The sequence below is a fragment of the Callionymus lyra genome, chromosome 12, assembly GCF_982586985.1.
Source record: "Callionymus lyra chromosome 12, fCalLyr1.hap1.1, whole genome shotgun sequence".
In the NCBI taxonomy this organism is placed as follows: domain Eukaryota; kingdom Metazoa; phylum Chordata; class Actinopteri; order Syngnathiformes; family Callionymidae; genus Callionymus; species Callionymus lyra.
The window spans coordinates 26723284-26741668 of record NC_141829.1 but is presented as its reverse complement, the minus strand read 5'-3'; the positions used below and the strand labels follow the sequence as shown (position 1 = coordinate 26741668).

Below are 18385 nucleotides of genomic sequence, written 5' to 3'. Positions count from 1 at the left end.
GCACGAACCTCTGAATAGGGTCACAGATTTTTAAAAATAATCTCTGGGACCACATAACGTGACCTCGAGACAGCTTTGACGTTTCTAAATGAATCATTATGTTTCAGTCATACTAAAAGTTAAAATAGCTGCTTTCAATTGAGTTCTGTGCCCAACTTATATAAACCATTACATAAAGGAATGAACTAGTTCCACGTATTGCTTTAAAAAAAATTAACTTTCAGATGGCATTTTTATATACTCAAGCCTTGTATTTCATTTGAAACACTTCTTTAAGCGTAAGAAGTACGAAATTAGTTGCAAATAGAGTGAGTTGTTGTCTTATTTTGCGTTGTCAGTAAGAGGTTATACAATAGCATTGCTTATATAAGGCGGACAGCGCTTGGCCAATGGCGGGCCGCCTCGTGCGTCACGTGATACGCTGTGAGCTTTGCCTTGGCGAGTCGTAGAAGAAAACCAGAGAGTAGCATCCGAGCCGAGCCGAGGCTAGCGTGTAGCGTCGTGGAGTTTTTCCTCTTTCTTCACAACTCAAGTCAATGGATTTGACTTGATTCAGATTTAGGGATTTCTCATTTGGATTATTTTCGAACAACGGAATGCGAGAACCTGTTAAATTATTCCGACGAACGGCGTTTTTTTCGGCGGAGAGGTTAGCTTGTCTTATATAAAAACAACTGAACGTAAGCCGTTTGTGTATCTAAAGCCTACAACGGATCGATATTTTATTTATTCGGTAATATCTTTTGTTTTATTTTAAACACGCTGTACACCCGTGTGTTTATATAAACTATGATTTAGCATCGCATTTTAAGCTTCTTACTTTCTAAACCTGGAGGATTGTAGCTTCCGGGCTAACGGCTAGCATACATGTTGAATTTGTAGTTTATACAAGCGTGACTCTTTGTCCCTACATATCGACAGCATCAGACTCGTTTCGTATCTTAAATGTTGGCGTTTGCCTGCAATGTTAGGCGGAGAGTCGTGTGGAGGCCGTAGTTCTGGGACTTTGTTTTTTAGTTCTAGAATCCTTTAGAGTCCGGATCTATTCTCATGGCTACATGTGAGACCAGTTGAAATTTTGGCCTAGTTCAGGTACTAGACTAACCATGGATACAGGAGTGAGGTCTCACCAGAGTGAGATGTTCCTTCACCCTCTCTCCAACCCTGGAGCCTCTGGAATATGCCCCGAGATGCTGGAGGTGGCCGAGGAGGCGAACCGGGCCGGGGACTATAGCCTGGCCGCCGAGATCTACAGCTCGCAGTTCGCGGACCTCCAGCATCCCGACCGGGGACTGTGTCTGAGGAAGGCGGACTCTCTGGCCAGAGCTGGTCGGATATCCGAGGCGCTGGACTCGTACTGCACGGCGGCCGGCTTGAGTAAACTGCACCCGGACGAGCTTCCCGTCCTCGTGGAGACCATCGCCAGGACCATTCGTGAAAAGGAGTTGGGGATCTGCGGCACAACAAACGGACTAAGTGGGGGAGACGACTTTGAAAGCGACGGGGAATCTGTGGAGGATGAGGTTCTGGACCTGTTCACGTGTCGCCTCTGCAGGTGTTTGCTCTACGAGCCCACCACTGTCGAGTGCGGACACACTTTTTGTAAACGCTGCGTGGAAGATGATTCCATCGCTGACTGTGTGCACTGCCAAGTGAAGTTGACCAAAAGAGATGGACTGCCACACGGACGAAGGTTGAATGTTGTTCTCAGTGGACTGCTGGACAAACTGTTTTCAACCGAGAGCAAAGCCAGGAAGTTCTGGATCGAAGGAGATGATTTGTGGAAAAAACAGAACCTCACCGATGCCTTAGACAAATACAATGCAGCTCTCGATTTAGGTAAGAAATACGTTTTGTATTATTTAACTATTAATTAACTATTTAACCAACTTTGCAGTACATAGTTGAAGTGACCTACTTTTCTTTACTGTATGCAATTCCCGGTGTCACCGGTGTGTGTCGCTAATTCCCCATTGTTCGACTTGGCAGAGGTCGTTTGTTATATGACCACCCTCAGAAGTTACCTAAAATAAGCTTATGCTCATACCCCGATCATTTTTTTCCTTACGTAACTTTTACAGAACAGGTGAAAAGCAGGTTTGTGTGTCAAGCACCATAGGATGTAACCGCTGGTGATTCTAGGTCTTCTATTTTGTAAGCCGTTACATGACTAAATCATCTTTGGTTCATAACGACACCTTACTCTGGGTTAAGGCACCTTTTATAACCATTGTATCACCCAAGTCTTAGATAAAATATAGGTCAATGAGTTAGGGCTTTTTGTAAACGGTTGAATCACATAAGTCTTATGTGTCCAGAACCTCCTCAGACTTACAACATACAAAACTTGGTGTTCTGTTGGCACCCATTTCAAAAAACTATCTTTCATGATCACGGTCCAGGACGAGTGTCTTGTTGCTTGACCTCTGTTGATCTCCAGCCCTACTTGTGGCTGATATGACAAGTGTAATGCCCGTCTTATTTAGTTTTTCTGGAGAATTGTGGTTCCAACTGTAGCACATATAATGTGTGTTCTATCGTTGTCTTTTATACATTCAGATCTTTTTTTTAAAGTCTGAATCAACAGTATGTTTACCATGCGACAGATTAGGAATAGCCAGCCGGTGTTTGCCCAACAAATGCGTCAGAAAGCCTTCTGGTGTCTTTCGGCTGTATGCCACAATTAAACACATGATCAGAACAGAAGCTAGTATAGTAAGTGATTCATTCAACAGTACACATTGAAAGACCTTTAATTTATTTTTCTCAATATAGAACAGACTTGTACACCAGAGTTTCTTTTAATATCATATTCATTATACCCGTATTCTACAAACAGAATTTGGTAAATGATATATTTAAATGAAATTATCCATTTTACTGTCTGGTAGTAATTTAGTATTATCATCAATAATGAAGTACACGTGCCTCGGCGATGAGGAAAATCACATTATTCGGTAAAATATAATTTTACTGCAGTTTTATATATTTCTAATATCCATTATACCACACAAAAAACTACATTTTTGAAGCATCTCTGTATTATCTTAAATTTTGTTAACAGTTATTTTGACACTGTGGAATCACTTGGGATTTCTGTGTAGTCTCTGTGAACACTTAAATAATCAAAGTACCCAAACTTAAATCTCTTTATGTCACAAAAGTTGCAGTTTGCATTTTTTTGCAGATGGTTTGCAATTATATGTTCCCCAAAGTAGTAAAGTTGAGGTTTTGAAAACCTATTTTTTCAGTACTCCTAAATGCATTTTTTTTTGTTATATGTAAGTAAGTAAAGGTTATTTCTAAAGTGCCTTTCTAGACCAGGGTCACAAAGCGCTTTAACAATCATAAACCATACACACTTAAAACTATATACTATAAAAGGTCAAGACACATAAGACAAACAAAGGAATTGATATTTATGAAACGCTGCACATTATGTGTCGGCGACCTAGAAAACATTGCATGATACCACTGTTGTATAACACCAGCCATTAACATGACTCTCCATCAGGCCAACACGTCATCACTTACATAGTATCATTAACTGTGCGTTACATTTTTGCCCTACTTCTATTAGACCAAGAAAAAAACGCCCACGCTTCAGTTGACATACTGGTGTTTTCTGTTCAACAGCGCCCTCATCAGGCAGACTTCTGTGCCAGCGGGCAGAGTTGTACATGGATATGAAGGACTTCGGCAACGCAGAGCAGGATGCAAACAGGCTCTGCAGAATAAAACCCAAATGGACAAAGGTAATATTTTTTGATGCAGAATATTCATATTCTTTTATTGTTGCTTGAACGATGCTCCCTCATGGAGCACATTGAGTTTTGAGTTCAATTACATCTGAATGTAAGATATTAGTTTTCCTGAACCTAGTATTGATGTATTTTATGTTGTTCAGGCTCACCACTTGAAGGCCGGTGTCTTGAGTAAAGCTGGGCGTAATGATGAAGCTCTGCAGCAGTACTTGCTGTGTTTGGCTCTCAAACCTGACTGTGTGAAAGTCAAATTGGAGGCCCAGAAGGTAAGAAAGTTGAAATAAGTTTTGTTCATAAAATGGTAAAATAAATGTGTCTCTGTCTCCGTTTTGTAATGGAGCTTGCATAATGAATCACAGCTGTTAATGTATTAGTTCAGGATCTAGGATTTAGTTGCAGTTTATTTTATAAACTTTTGAGTATGGACGCAGATTTTACCATCTGGCAGTGGCAAAAGTAAAACGGATATTTGCTCTGGATCACTTTGCTTCTCAGCTAACTTACTAAACTTGCCTATTGTCATTTGTGACGACCCAGGTCCTCTGTGAGCTGTTTTCATCAGTATTTGAGAATAAGGACATGCCAACACCTCAACACCCCCTGCACGGGGGCATGACCACACGTCTCATCAAACCGACTGCCTTGCTGAGATCATTGAGGCCACTCGGAACAAAACCTGGCTGCTCATCACAGGTTAGTGTGCCACGTAATTATATAAAATGCTAAAATGACTTGAACCACTCTATTCAAAGTTGAATATAAAATGAATATGAAAGTAAATGTTGTCTTTCTGGTTTGTGCTCAGGATAATGTTGGTAAAAATGGATTCGTAGATGAAACCTTCTCCAGCTCAACTATTTCCCTAACTGACTCAGCCAGTGAAGTGAGCAGTTCGAAGAGTTTAGCTGATGTTTTAGCTGCACTGCCAGCGCCCCCGGGTGGCATGAAGAGGAAGCACAGTGAAGATGAGACGTCTTCTACGTTCAACCCTCCATCCAAACTGCTCAGACCAGGTAAAGAGTGTCCATCTGCTGGTTGTGATTAAGTTTCAACAATTTCACCCATCGAATTTTATAACACCTTCAACATCACCCATCTATCTCTATCTGTCATCTTCGCCAAACTGCAAAACTGAAATCTAAACTCATTTGCAGGAGAAGAATCCAGTGGCATTCGAGCTGTTGGAGTTTCTGGGATACAAGTCATACCAGCTGAGCTGCTGGAAAGTGGGGACATGGAGTGCTCGCTCTGCATGAGGTAAAATTACCTTTAATCAGATCTTTTAATTTTTCTCTATTAATCTCTAAGGGCAGTCATTTTCTTATCTGGAGTATGAATACTAGCCAGGGATAAACTAACATTCTGTAATGACCAACACCCAGTTTGGATTTATTAAGTTTATCTTATTGTTCTATTTACTCAATATTATGAGACACACCTTCCACTTTACCTCTTACACATTTCAACTCTTAATATTTCAGATTGTTCTATGAGCCAGTGGCCACTCCCTGCGGGCATACCTTTTGCCTCAAGTGTCTTGAACGCTGCCTTGACCACAACTCAAACTGCCCACTGTGCAAGGAGAATCTCTCTGAGGTACGAATGTGTAAAATTATTTTCATGCCTCTTTAAGGCTTTGCCTGATTTGTTTTATTTTTGTCGTTGTAGTATTTGGCCACCAGGGGTTACAACAAGACTTTGCTCATGGAGGAGGTGCTTCAACGCTACCTCAGTGATGAGCTTGCTGAGCGGAAGAAGATACATGAAGAAGAGATGAAGGAGCTATCGAAGTAGGTTGTTTTTTTTGTAACAAAACATTATATACATGTTTCAAACAAATATTGAATCGGGGTTAACATGTCATATTTTGGACGAATGCACACTAGATGTCATTTTTCTTTTTTCAGTTTGAATCAGGAAGTACCCATCTTTATCTGCACAATGGCGTTTCCCACCATCCCCTGCCCACTGCACGTGTTCGAGCCTCGCTACCGCCTGATGATCCGCCGCTCCATGGAGACGGGCACCAAGCAGTTTGGCATGTGCATCGCTGATGAGCTCAAAGGCTTCGCTGACTATGGCTGCATGTTGCGGGTCAGTTGGTCATAACAAGGTTTCACTAATCCCTGTCCAGTTGACTCATTCTATTTTGTATGTTTTCAGGTCCAAGATGTGAAGTTCTTTCCTGATGGTCGCTCTGTAGTGGATACTGTTGGTGTGTCGAGATTCAAGGTCCTCAGTCACGGACAGCGAGACGGATACCACACAGCCAAAATAGAGTACCTAGAAGACAAAAAGGTGTGGCTTGTTAACTTGACTTTTCTCTCTATAAAATAATTTTCAGATGTTAATCTTGTTTCTCACATTGTGTGAACTGACTACTTGACACCAGGTGGAAGGTGAGGAGCTGGTGGAGCTGCTGAAGCTGCATGACTCAGTGTATGACCAGGCCAATAACTGGTTCACATCACTGAAAGACAACATGAAGAGTCAGATCCTCAGTCACTTTGGAAACCTTCCGGGTAAAGACCCTGAACCACAGGTGTGTAGAAGGTTAATGTTATAAGACACAGAAAAGTGACTTGTTTATTGATATTGGGTGTATTTGTGCATGGGAGAGGATTTGGGTAGTTTCTGTTCAATACATTTTTTTTAGATAAAAGACAAATCTACACAGATGTAGTATTTTTTATATTGTGTCCTTAATACAGTGGGGAAAGGTATAGAACTACTTGCTTCATTTAGTTCACCATATGTTACAATAGATTTATCTTGTAAAATAAAAAGATTTTCTGAACATGCCATTTGGTAATGCATTACTCCAATATCCTATAGAATGAAGTGTTGTGTTGTTTTATTTTAGTTATGAACTTCTTTTTTAATAATGTTTTCTCTGTCCTGTGGCCCTCAGGCTAGTCACAGTGGCCCTGCCTGGTACTGGTGGCTCCTAGCTGTCCTTCCGCTTGAGAATCGAGCTCAGCTCACCATCCTGGCAATGACGTCGCTAAAGGACCGCCTCATCGCCATCCGGAGGGTCTTAATCTTTGTCACACGCAAGAGGCCGCGGTGAAGACACCTCGGCGTGAAGTCCATCTGAGGCTGCTGACCAGAGCTCCCCCTTCCCTGTGTGTCCACCTTAGAAGTGTCTCACCCTGAAGATCCAAACCCTTAAAAAAGACCAATTACAGCTTGGGTTCACTTCTGATTTGTCAAATAAGGAAAGTTCCACACATACCAAACAGTGCTCCCACACAAGACGCTCGGAAACCGCTACACAATCCCTTACTAAGATGTGGACAAAGAACATACAAGTGAATGTAAGAGTCCCCCTGCCCCACAAACTCAATAGTCCACCTGACAAGTTCCTCTCAGCCTCTAGCTGCTTTAAAAAATCTTCCAGATGCAGGTGACCCTCAAGCTCTGCCCTCTAATCCATCATGGCATTTTACCTCACTCATGTCGGATGGAAAGAAATGCTTTTTGGATCTAGCACCCTCGTGTCCTCTTGTAGCATATCAGAGGGAAGCTCTGAGAATTGACTCTTTCGCTTTTCAAGTCTGACTGTAAGAAAACAATCTCTGCCTGAAGATGTAACGTGTCAACGACCTCAAGTGTGTATCAAACTAAAGCAGCTGAGAAGTGAAATAACATCTAGTTGTATTGAGGCGAGTGTGCTTTGCTTTTCTGTTTCCATGCTTTTTTAACCATCTACAGTTATAACTTGGTATTTTTTGGATCAGACAAGAGCATTTGAAAATAACTTTACAAGAAGATCAATTACCTATGAGATGGATTCTTGGGGACTCTGATGGTCTTTCTTTGGTTCCTATGTACATTATTTTCACTCTGAGGCCTTTTTTGAATGTTTAATTTAAGGACGATTCTCGTTCACCCTGTCTTGGGTACTTTTACATGAACACCGTTGCACAGTTGCTCCACTGGGGTTATATAAGCATCAGGGCCTCGCAATTTGGGCCTTCTCGGACAAAGAAGATTAAGATGAAATCTTAATGATTACTTCAGGTAAATCTGTATTATTTATTAGAAAAGGAAAATTCTTTTGAGGGAAAAAAATAATCGATCAGATTTTTGATTTTTAGAAAGTCACCTATAAGAAAATATCAGAACAAAATTTGCTGAACCTGGTTGAAAGGTAGGTACAGCAAGTTGAGAGGTTCGCATCTTAAAATAAGAGAATACTGAACATTGTGAAGATCCTGACTACAAAAACCATCTTCAGATGTGCTCAGAAATGACGTGATGAATGGAGAGATGAAAATGGAAGTATTCCTTAATCTAGGGCAGGCAGCTGGCTCTGAATTTGGTGTCCATGTAACAGAGCCCTTGGTCTGTATGATTCTCTCTGTCCTTCCAAGGTTGGTGACCCCCGTGCAGTTATTTGCTCTGTGTTTTGGGAAACATGGGGCTGGGGTCCACCACATGCTGCATTTCCCTGATATGTTTGTGAAGGGAGATCTTGTATACATATTTTTTATTGCAAATAAAGTAAAAAATCTATTCACTTTGACTCAACATTTTCTGTCTACTTCAGGGAATTATTCTAATGCACTATTTTTGTCTGGTTATTGAGCACAAGTAGTGATCGATTGGTCACCCAAGTCACAGAACAGGTGTCAAGCTGCCACACTGATTCTGGAACTATGTTTGAGGTCACTGCAAATTGACCATGCTTCAAAAAACCAGAGTTGAACTATTAAATTAAATGTTATGTCTCAAGTGTTTTATTAAATTAAATATTAATAATTAATATTAATATGTTAAATTATTAAATTAAAGTGGCTATTCAATTGTACAATTCTGAGTTCAGGGGCAGGAGTGGAGTGAAAGTATCTGAATGTTCTGTTCTGTTAGTCTTTGTATCCTTTGTCTTTGTTATTTTTCTTTGCTCTATGTTCTTTATCTTTAGACTTAGATTGTATCATCTTGTTCTTTGTCTTTATTTTTCTTTGTTCTTGTTCTATTTTGATATATTTTTTATGAAAAATTGCTGCATTTTCTGTGGCTATTGGAAAAAACAATTTCAATCAATAAAGTTTTCCCTTAACTTACCTTATGACAAAGTTATCTCAAGTCTAAGGAAATGACAACTTTACTGTAATCAATCATCTAGATTTAACACACATTTCAAATAATCACTTGATTCACTGATAATCTTTCATATTTAATTCATATTAAATAATCATTGACACAACAGGGCAGCAAGTCGCTGGGAATAGATTCTCTCTAGAAGACAACAACCTTTGGTGAATTTCCACGACAGCCACATGCGGCGGCCATCTTAGAAGACAAGTGTTTACAGTTACTGACCAATCCTACTTGTACAATTGACTAGAGGCGTTAACCTGAATATTTATACTATAAAAGATCCACCATTTTGTGAGATCTTTGCATTCTGGCATTCGAAGACGTCTGCGATAGATCTCTCTGCTTGCTAGCACCCATGTTCACGTAAGTTTGTCTCTGACTTTTGCATAATTCACTAAACAAGCATTTTTCTTAAACTCATCCACGTACGAGACTGTGGAGGGGTCGGTTCACCGGAACACAAAATCCCCACACAAGACACTTTAAAGTTTAAGTAAGACTATAGTGGAGAAAGGAAAAACTGATCCCAGCAATTCAACAATGAGTAAATCACATTGTGGCGTTGGTGAGGAAAAACTTCCTTTTCATCAGCATAACAGTGAACGTTTATAGAGTTTCTTCTGATCAATTCCCCTAGTGGAAGCATATAGATTGTGAATAGGATTGGACCAAGAACAGAACCTTGTGGGACACCATAGCTGACCTTAGTGTGTGTCGATGAGAGGTGGTCGACATGTACATTGTCCAAAATGAGTGTTAGGTTGGACAGATTGATCAGAGAGGCTGGCTCTGTGGTTGGCTTGAAGCTGGACTCACTGGTGACAGTTGCTGAGAGGAGATCTCTAGACAAACTACTGTCCATCATGGATGTCAACACTGTCATCAGTGAGCAGAGAAGCAGAATGAGTGCACGAATGCTCCTTCCCAGGTGCAAAACAAATAGACTCAAGGACTCATTCATTCCTCGGGCTATTAAATTGTACAATTCTGAGTTCGGGGGCAGGAGTGGAGTAAAAGTATCATGATGTTCTGTTCTATGTTAGTCTTTGTATCCTTTGTCTTTGTTATTTGTCTTTGATCTATTTTCTTTATCTTTATCTTTAGACTTACATTGTATCATCTTGTTCTTTCTCTTTATTTCTCTTTGGTCTTGTTCTTATTTTCAGATCAATAAAGTTTTACCTTACCTTACCTTACATAGTACTTTCTATCTGACAGGTAAGATTTAAACCAGTTTAGAGCAGTTCCACGTATGCCTATTTGGTTTTCTAACCTCTGTAGAAGGATTTGGTGGTCAACAGTGTCAAATGCAGCACTGAGATCTAGAAGAACAAGAACTGAAACATGGCTCTGATCAGAAGCCATTCGCAGGTCATTACTTACTTTTATCAGGGCGGTCTCTGTGCTGTGGTGTTCCCTAAAACCAGACTGAAACACCTCAAATTGATCATTGTCATGGAGATAATCACAGAGCTGACTTGTTACCACTTTCTCCAGAATCTTTTAAATGAAGACAAGATTTGAGATAGGCCTATAGTTAGTGAGAACCTCTGGATCAAGAGTTTTTTAAACAGATGAATTACTGCAACTTTAAAAATCTGAGGCACATAGCCTGATGTCATTGACAAGTTAATAATGTCAAGTATGAAATTGCTAAGTAAGGGGAACAGTTCTTTAAGTAGCCATGTGGGAATAGGATCCAGAAGACATGTTGTGGACTTTGAGGAGGAAACAACCCGGGACAGCTGTCGAGGACTCACTGGTAAAAAGCAGTCAAATATATATCAGTTATATTGTCCGGTGAAGCTGCACGGGTTGTATTAGAAGAATCTAGGAGGTCTTGAATCTTTCCTCTAATAATAATCTAACGATTTTTTTCATTAAAGAAGTTCATGAAGTCACTGCTACTGAGATGTGAAGGGATGGACTGCTCAATGGACTGATGACTCTGTGTCAGCCTGGCTACAGTGCTGAATAAGAACTTGGGGTTATTCTTATTTGCTTCTATAAGTGATGAGTAATAGCTGGTTCTGGCTTTCCGAAGAGATGTCTTGTATATTTTTAACTTATCTTGCCAGTCCTGGTAGAATTCATCATTTTTTGATGAACGCCATTTCATCTCTAATCGTCTAGAATCCTGTTTTAATTAATGTGTTTCCTGAGTATACCAGGGAGCACGACTACTTCTGTTAACAGTCTTTTGAGTTAGTGGTGATATGTCCAAAGCATCACAGCCACCATCGATGATCAATCAGTTTGAATAAGTAATCGTTGAAATATACTCCAGTACAAAGGCAACTATTTACATATACACTTGCTATATTAAACAGATGTTACCATGTCTTGGAAACTAATTTTATCTACGTGCATTGAATCAAAATACAATACATTTTCTTTAATCCTTGAATATGGGGAGGTGTTTGATCATCAGTAAAACCTAACAGTTACGATTTAAACCTTTTGCTGCTACACTGGGAAACTTTGCGAGCGGAAAAGCGGTCTTCTGTAAAAATAATTGTATCACTTTAGAAAGGGAATGGGTAGATATACGGAAGTACAATATATCCATTTAAATTAAACATTTGAATCTGAAGTAAAGCGTGTAGCTTATTAAATCCACATGGGGGCAATGTTGTCCGGTAAGTTGGATTTAAATAAAAGTTGGGGGCAATGGGTTCCTTCTTGGCTCAAACCGACAAGAAATTAACACTATAAAGACATAAGCAAAGAACATAAGCGAGACCACAACCAGTGAAAGTTTTTTTTTTTTTTTTAAAGGATCAGTTTATGAGGTATTTTTGACTCTTGACTTATTTCTTGATTCCTAGATTCCTTCTCATTTCGCTTTGTCCTTTTCCTCTTAACTATTTCCTTCCAGCACTCTTGTGAACTGTTAACAAAACAGTCATGTCTGATCAAATCTTCACAGCATTATAATGCCATACAACCCTCTTGTTAAGAGTTTAACACATACACGTCTACTGTACATCATGGAGGGTTTAAACGAAGGGCCACTTTTACGTTGCTTGGGAATGTTTCGTTCTTAAGGTTGTATTCTTCACTTGAGATATATTTCTAAGAATAGAAATGTTGTCGAAGCTCTGGCATCTCTGTGCTCTCGTCATGTAGAAAATGACCACTGTAGACTGGTCAGCCATTTGTGTTGGTGCACAGATGCATTATACCATATAATAAACAATTTAAGGTAAGGTAAGGTAAAACTTTATTTTAATTGTTTTTTTCCAATAGCCAATACATACAGCAATTTATTTTATAAAAAAAATAAATAAATAAATAAATAAATAAAAAAAATAAATAAATAAATAAAAATAAGAACAAGAACATTTCTTCAACTCGTTCAACTCTTGCAACATAAAACCATTTTTAGTAATAATAGAAGTTCTTACATCACAGTGATTCAATGCATTATGTTTTTCTAATGTTTCATCTCAGCAGGTCATCAGCTCAATCCATGTCAACCCATCAGAGCAGCGGGTTGCCATGGTGATCGTCGATGTACCGAATGCCACCCCTGGCCATGTTTAGAAAATGATCAAAATCAATACATTTGTTTTTAAAAAAAAATCTGAAATGATGTCCTCCCATAGACTTTTTTTTAGTGAGAGAGAGAAGTGGAAGAAAGAGGTCGATTAGAGCAGTGTAGTACACATGGAGGACGAGAAGAGATCGGGCTTATAGGGGAAGAGAGAGCGAGAGTGAGAGAGAGAGAGAGAGAGATAGAGGGGGGGCGAGAGAGAGAGGGAGAGAAAGAGAGAGAGAGAGGGGGAGCGAGAGAGAGGGAGAGAGCGAGAGAGAGGGCGATAGAGAGGGAGAGAGAGAGCGAGAAAGAGAGAGATGGGGGAGAGAGAGGGAGAGAGAGAGAGGGCGAGAGAGAGAGAGAGAGAGAGGGAGAGAGAGAGAGGGCGAGAGAGAGAGAGAGAGAGAGGGAGGGAGAGAGAGAGAGAGAGAGGGGGAGAGGGAGAGAGAGAGAGAGAGAGGGAGAGAGAGAGCGCCTCAGTTGGTCGGCATGTAGCAGCAGCGGAGCGCCTGTCTGGATTACACAAGCGATAAAAGAGCGATAAAAATACGGCTCCAGGAATACAAGAGCACCAGTCGACGATGAAACACATTCCGCTCGACTGAAAAAGACATCAAACTCGACGCTTTTCCTTCTGTCCGCCACCGTTTTTCCTCGAAAAATGGCGAACGAGTCTCCGGCGAAGAGCCTGGTGGACATAGACCTGGCATCCCTGCGGGTGAGTGTCGTGTGTTGTGTCGTGTGTCAGAACACACGGAGACAAACGTCGGAGTTAAACGCCGTCGAGCGGCTGTATCTGGGCTCCATGTTCTCGTCGCTGTGGGAGGCGGTGACCGAGAGGAGCTGCCGGCTCCTGCAGAGCCTCCAGGCTCGAGAGGCTCTTTTAACACCGTGTTTGTTTGACACAGGACCCGGCTGGGATATTCGAGTTGGTGGAAGTGGTTGGAAATGGCACCTATGGACAAGTATACAAGGTTAGTGTTAGCATCTATTTACATTCAAATATTTGTCTTCCCATCTAAATGCTTCATTTACTATTCTTCAACATAGTTGAGGAATGTCAATACATGTCAAAACATCCATATTTCTATTGAATGTTGCTGCAGCTATTCCTCCATTTACACCTCATTTGGTCCCTGAGGATCCTCCTCTTCTCCAGCCTCCTCCTCCTTCCATCCACACCCTTGTAAAATATCTCGGATCACTTAAAGGCCTCACATCACATCTTATTAGGATGAGTCCATCCGCCTGTGGTCACGCTGATGGATTTGGTCGCCATTGCTGGGTGTTGTTTCGTTGCGTATATGTGCACAGTGCTGTGGAGCATCCTCTTAGTTCAGTCCTGTGCTGCTGCATTACTAGGGATAGGCCTGCTACACACACACACACACACGTTTGAAAATCAATTATGGAGACCCGGTGGAGCGGCTGACCAGGTTTCTTTCCAGATTGTGACATCATTCAGCCGTTCATAGTAGAAAAAGGTTGTTTTGTACAAACGGACACATACTGATGAGTACAATGGAGGTCCATGATCAATATAAGAGGCACCAGTTGCCCTTAAACATTTGGCTCAGAGAGCTCTTAGCTGGGCTTTGTCTGCCGCGATAATGTCAGCAGGACAGCATAAAAGTATGATGAAGTCATCAGGAAGTTAAAAGCGTACAACCACACTGTGTGTAGGATGTAAGTTGGGAACCCCCCCTCTTTTAAGGAAATAGTTGAGGTCATTTACAAGTTATGTTTCAATCCAACACGACTCCAAACCACACCTGTAATTAAGCCGACCTCACAGAGGGATTCTTCCTACTACTTTATCAGTTAAACAGAATCAGAAGGGATATGGAAAACAAACGGTAAAATATAAGCGGACCAAAAAAAAACCAGTTTGATTTTAAATTGTACAGTCAATGCACTTTCGCTTATGATAAAAAACACACAAAGACATGTATAGGATGCAACTTAAAAAAGCTAAGCATCGATTAATCTTTGGTGAGATATTAGAAAAAGTGAAATTGCTGAACAATTGAATAGCCCGTTTGTTCATTTTGACAAAATGCATTTTGTGTTGTTAATGATGCCAACAGTTTAATTTTCAGCATCTTTCTGGTTTCACATGGTTATACACTTTCCAAGACAGTCTGTTTCTGTAGTTGCACAGTATGTTTCTGTTGAGTTAGATCATGTCTTACCTGCTCTCTATATTAAAAATGGAATCTAGCTAGTTCTTTTTTTAACCCTTTTTTTAACCGCCTCTCCTAAACTCTGCTTATTTTTATTCAAGTTCCTTTAATCATCCAATTCTGGTTATTATAATGAAAGACCCAAAAGAGTCTGCTCATGAACCGGATCTAATGGGTTAATTATACAGTATGACTTTTGGGCTGCCTTGTTTTTTTCAGACACAACCCTGCTTTGCTCAAGTGACTCTTCTTGTTTTGGCCTTGAAGATATTGAATACTTTTACATATTAAGTTGACTTACTTATTGTATTAATAGTCAATATTTCAGGCAAAACAACCAATCTACTACTTCATCTTTGTATTTTACTAGATTGTAATATCAACCATTTGACCTGAGACAGGGAATGGTAACCATTTACCGCTTCTTTAAAAAGCTACACCAATATTTTCATCTCTTAAGTTAGTTTATGAATGTATTTTAAAATAAAACAATGAGGTTATAGTGTAAACAGCCAAACTGATAAAAATCTCTCAGTGTAGTGCCACTTCCTCCACTGCTCTTGATCCCAACTGGAAACGGAAAAGAAACATGTTTTTTCCATCTCTTATCAAGTAAAACAGGGTGTGGTCCCCCACCAGCAACATGTCATTACTACTTGTGTCCAGGCCTTCTGTCCAGAATTTAATTGACAGTGCACCTTATAATCCAGTGCTATGTATGGTGTGGAAAATATGATATATAAATACTTTTTTTTGTGTTTAATTAAATCCCATCTTAATGTTTGTTTTAATGCTTCTGTGCCTTACAAACAATTGTGAACATGCAATTGTACCTAATGTTCTACTGTACAAGTGGTGTGTTTAATCTTGACTACTTGTTCTGAATCAAAAACAAGTGTGTGGATGGGGACCTACTGTTAGACCTAAGTTAACTTTAACCCTTTTGTAGGCAAAATCAGAATTTTCTCTGTTAATTGTCCTATTGAATAAAGGGGATGGTGTTTGCATGAGGCACACTCTTAACTAATGGGGGAGATCATCTTGCTGTGTGAAGAATCAATCACTAGAAAGTTGTCTACGAAGACTTCTCATCTCTCATCTTCTCACCTGATAATCCCATTAACTACCTTAAGTTTATCATGACCTGGCTATCTCTGGCCACAGTGGACATTGAATAGAAGAAAATTATTATTTTTTAACATCTTTTACCTAGTCCTTGGTAAAACACAAATGGTATAATGCTTCTCCCTAGTTTCAATCTTGTTGGTTCAGTTAACAAAAAACGAAACGAAACTAATTGACTACAACTTGTTACCACTAATGGATGCATCATTTTAAAGGTTTGTTAAGTGCCTATTTTCAAACATCTTTGTACAAGATGTAACTTAAATAGAATAATAGTCACATATTCCTTTTAAATAAATGTATCTTTTCTCTTGTATAATATTGCTCTGGATTCAGCTTTTTTTAAACTGAGATGAAACTATGAAAAGCTGAGTAACTACAAAGCTGTCAGAGGGAATGGACTCATGCAAAGCTAGCTTGCCAGCCTTCCGGCTATTCAAACTGGAATGTTAGTTGAGTCTGCAGTGACCTTTCACAGAATAGGAAGTGAAGCAGGGCCACCAACAGGAACAAAACAGCAGTTAAACACGTTTTGTTTCTAGTGGGAAATTTCCTATACAGTCCAGACTGTTTTCTGTTTTGGCATTTCCAAAGTGGCAACATGAATTAGTTTATTTATGATGGAGAAGTTGACCTTCCTTGTGTTCCTGTTGTTTTACATGGGTCAACATTTTTCCACTGACTGCCCTTTCTGATCGACGACCCAATTGTCCTAATTTGGGTTTTCTTTTTGCCAGTAGCCAACTGATCTTTTATCTTTCATAAGAACTGTTCGCTTTGAATGCTTGTTGAAAAATAAACCTGGTCTATTGCAGTTTTCGTCAAAAAAGATGCATATTAGTCAACAACGAAACTTTGTCATGGCCATTAGTTTGTGGTCATCATTCAATTAGTCCACAGTCAAGATACTAAAAACAGGTAGAGTTTCATTGAACATAACATTTTCTTTGTTTTGAAGTTTAGTCAATAAAGGTTACCTATCAATCTATCTAACATGACAAACTGTTCTAACATCAGGTTATAGAGGATTCTCAACAGGACTTTTTCACAGTGTAGTGGGACCTGTGCACGGCGCAACCGTCGCAATTACTGTAGGGGGGCCCAGGAAATTTGTAACACTCTGAAGCACTATTTCCTACATTTTGAGGGCCAAATTTTGTCACATAAAGGCAGAGCTTTTTACCTTTGTTACAAGTCTAATTTTCTTCTACGCCTTTTGAGACACAGCTTCGGGGCACAATCACTCTCTAGAGCAGGGGTGGGCAATGCGTCGATCGCGATCTACCGGTCGAAGCTGTTGCGAGTAGATCGCGTGATTTAATAAAATATGATATTGGAAAATAGTAAAGAGAGTTCTGATTGGCTGCTGTGCATGTCAATCAAATGGTTATTGCGCCGATTGGTTGACAGTTTGATTGACATGCACAGCAGCCAATCAGAGCTCCCGCCTCTTCCACTGAACACACGGCAAAGTTCATATGAATCGAGAATAAAAAGAGCAAAACGTGCGATAGTCATTTTACGCAATTCAGAAAAACGATATAGAATTATAAGCTTGTTTTAAAAAAATATATATATATCGAACAAAATAATGCGCGTTTGATCGCTTCAGGTCTTCTCTATGAGAGTCACAGAAACATGACGTCAGTTCCATCAAAGTTAAGCTGCAGGTTCCAATGAAAGCGCAACAAATGCTGGTTTTCATTTTGTGATCGCGTCCTTAAAACACACTTGTATTAATACACCATCACATGATGACCATTTGTAAATTACCTTTATCTCACGAATATAATGAAAATACGCTCAAACCCAAACACGTTGTGCAGGTGAGCCACACATTCTAATGACGTCAGAGACGATCAGACAAAGCGATGATGATGTGAAGTTACTGGTTAACAGTTTTATTCTCGTTCAACTTCATCTGAAGATGTTTTAAATTTTTAATAATCCACTTGTGTGATTCATATCAAACATGTTTAAACAAATATAAACTGTTAGTTTGAATTCATGCTTTCATTTGTTTTTGTTTTTCCATGAACACAGAAATGGAGAAATTTAAGTCTTGTGCTTCATTTAATTATGATCGACATATCGCGAACTGAAAAAGTGTGAGCACCCCTGCTCTAGAGGTTCAAAATCACAGCCTAGGGGGCCCTACACTGTATGGCGCTCGCAAGAACCCTGGTATAATATGTGTAGTTTCTCCTAATGCAGGTTACATTATTTATACCTTAGTCGACCTCATGTTATGTCGACTCAAGGGATTATTTTTAGAATAATTTCTATCTTTTTGGCGATATAAGAAATAATAATATTTTAAGCTTAAATCAAATTTTGGGTGAACTTTCACTTTTTATGTACAAAACGGCCTCTGCGGCCTTTAATTATTACTTAGTACAATCAAGTCCACGAATACTGACTCTACAATAAGTCTTGTTGCTTCAGTCACGCATGTCCAGTGTTTCTACAAGGCATCTCCCTCTCTTTCTCTCTCTCTCTCCGCCTCTATTGATTTTCTGCAGCTCAGGCTTGCATCTTGTCAAAAGGCTCCTTCATTCTGTTATCAGTGACCTGCTTCTATCTGATAAAAGCACTCAATGGCTCCCTGTTTATAACCAAAATGGCTTCTACTTGGACATCATGTGCCCTGAGGTTAAATCAGTGTTGGT

At 39.8% G+C, this 18385-nt stretch overlaps 2 protein-coding genes across 10 annotated transcripts in view; both read left to right on the top strand.

Moving 5' to 3' along the window:
* The first annotated feature begins 462 nt into the window (after positions 1-462).
* Positions 463-8286, top strand: lonrf2 (LON peptidase N-terminal domain and ring finger 2). Its single transcript, XM_087804170.1, has 12 exons — positions 463-1839; positions 3637-3755; positions 3908-4030; positions 4302-4457; positions 4570-4777; positions 4919-5021; positions 5246-5360; positions 5433-5554; positions 5672-5858; positions 5928-6062; positions 6157-6306; positions 6676-8286. Exons 1-12 carry the CDS (start codon positions 1107-1109, stop codon positions 6832-6834), a joined length of 2310 nt encoding a protein of 769 aa, XP_087660296.1. The 5' UTR covers positions 463-1106; the 3' UTR covers positions 6835-8286.
* A 4586-nt stretch (positions 8287-12872) lies between these two features.
* LOC148068818 (mitogen-activated protein kinase kinase kinase kinase 4-like) overlaps positions 12873-18385 on the top strand; it is a 62750-nt gene continuing 57237 nt past the window's right edge. For 5 of the 9 annotated variants that reach the window (XM_087804555.1, XM_087804556.1, XM_087804554.1 and 2 more), the window contains exons 1-2: positions 12873-13126; positions 13317-13382. In XM_087804555.1, coding sequence (XP_087660681.1) covers positions 13070-13126; positions 13317-13382 — 123 coding nt within the window. In that variant the 5' untranslated portion in view covers positions 12873-13069. The remainder of the gene's footprint in view (positions 13127-13316; positions 13383-18385) is intronic. The other 4 variants (XM_087804558.1, XM_087804557.1, XM_087804561.1 and 1 more) reach the window with 2 other exon arrangements.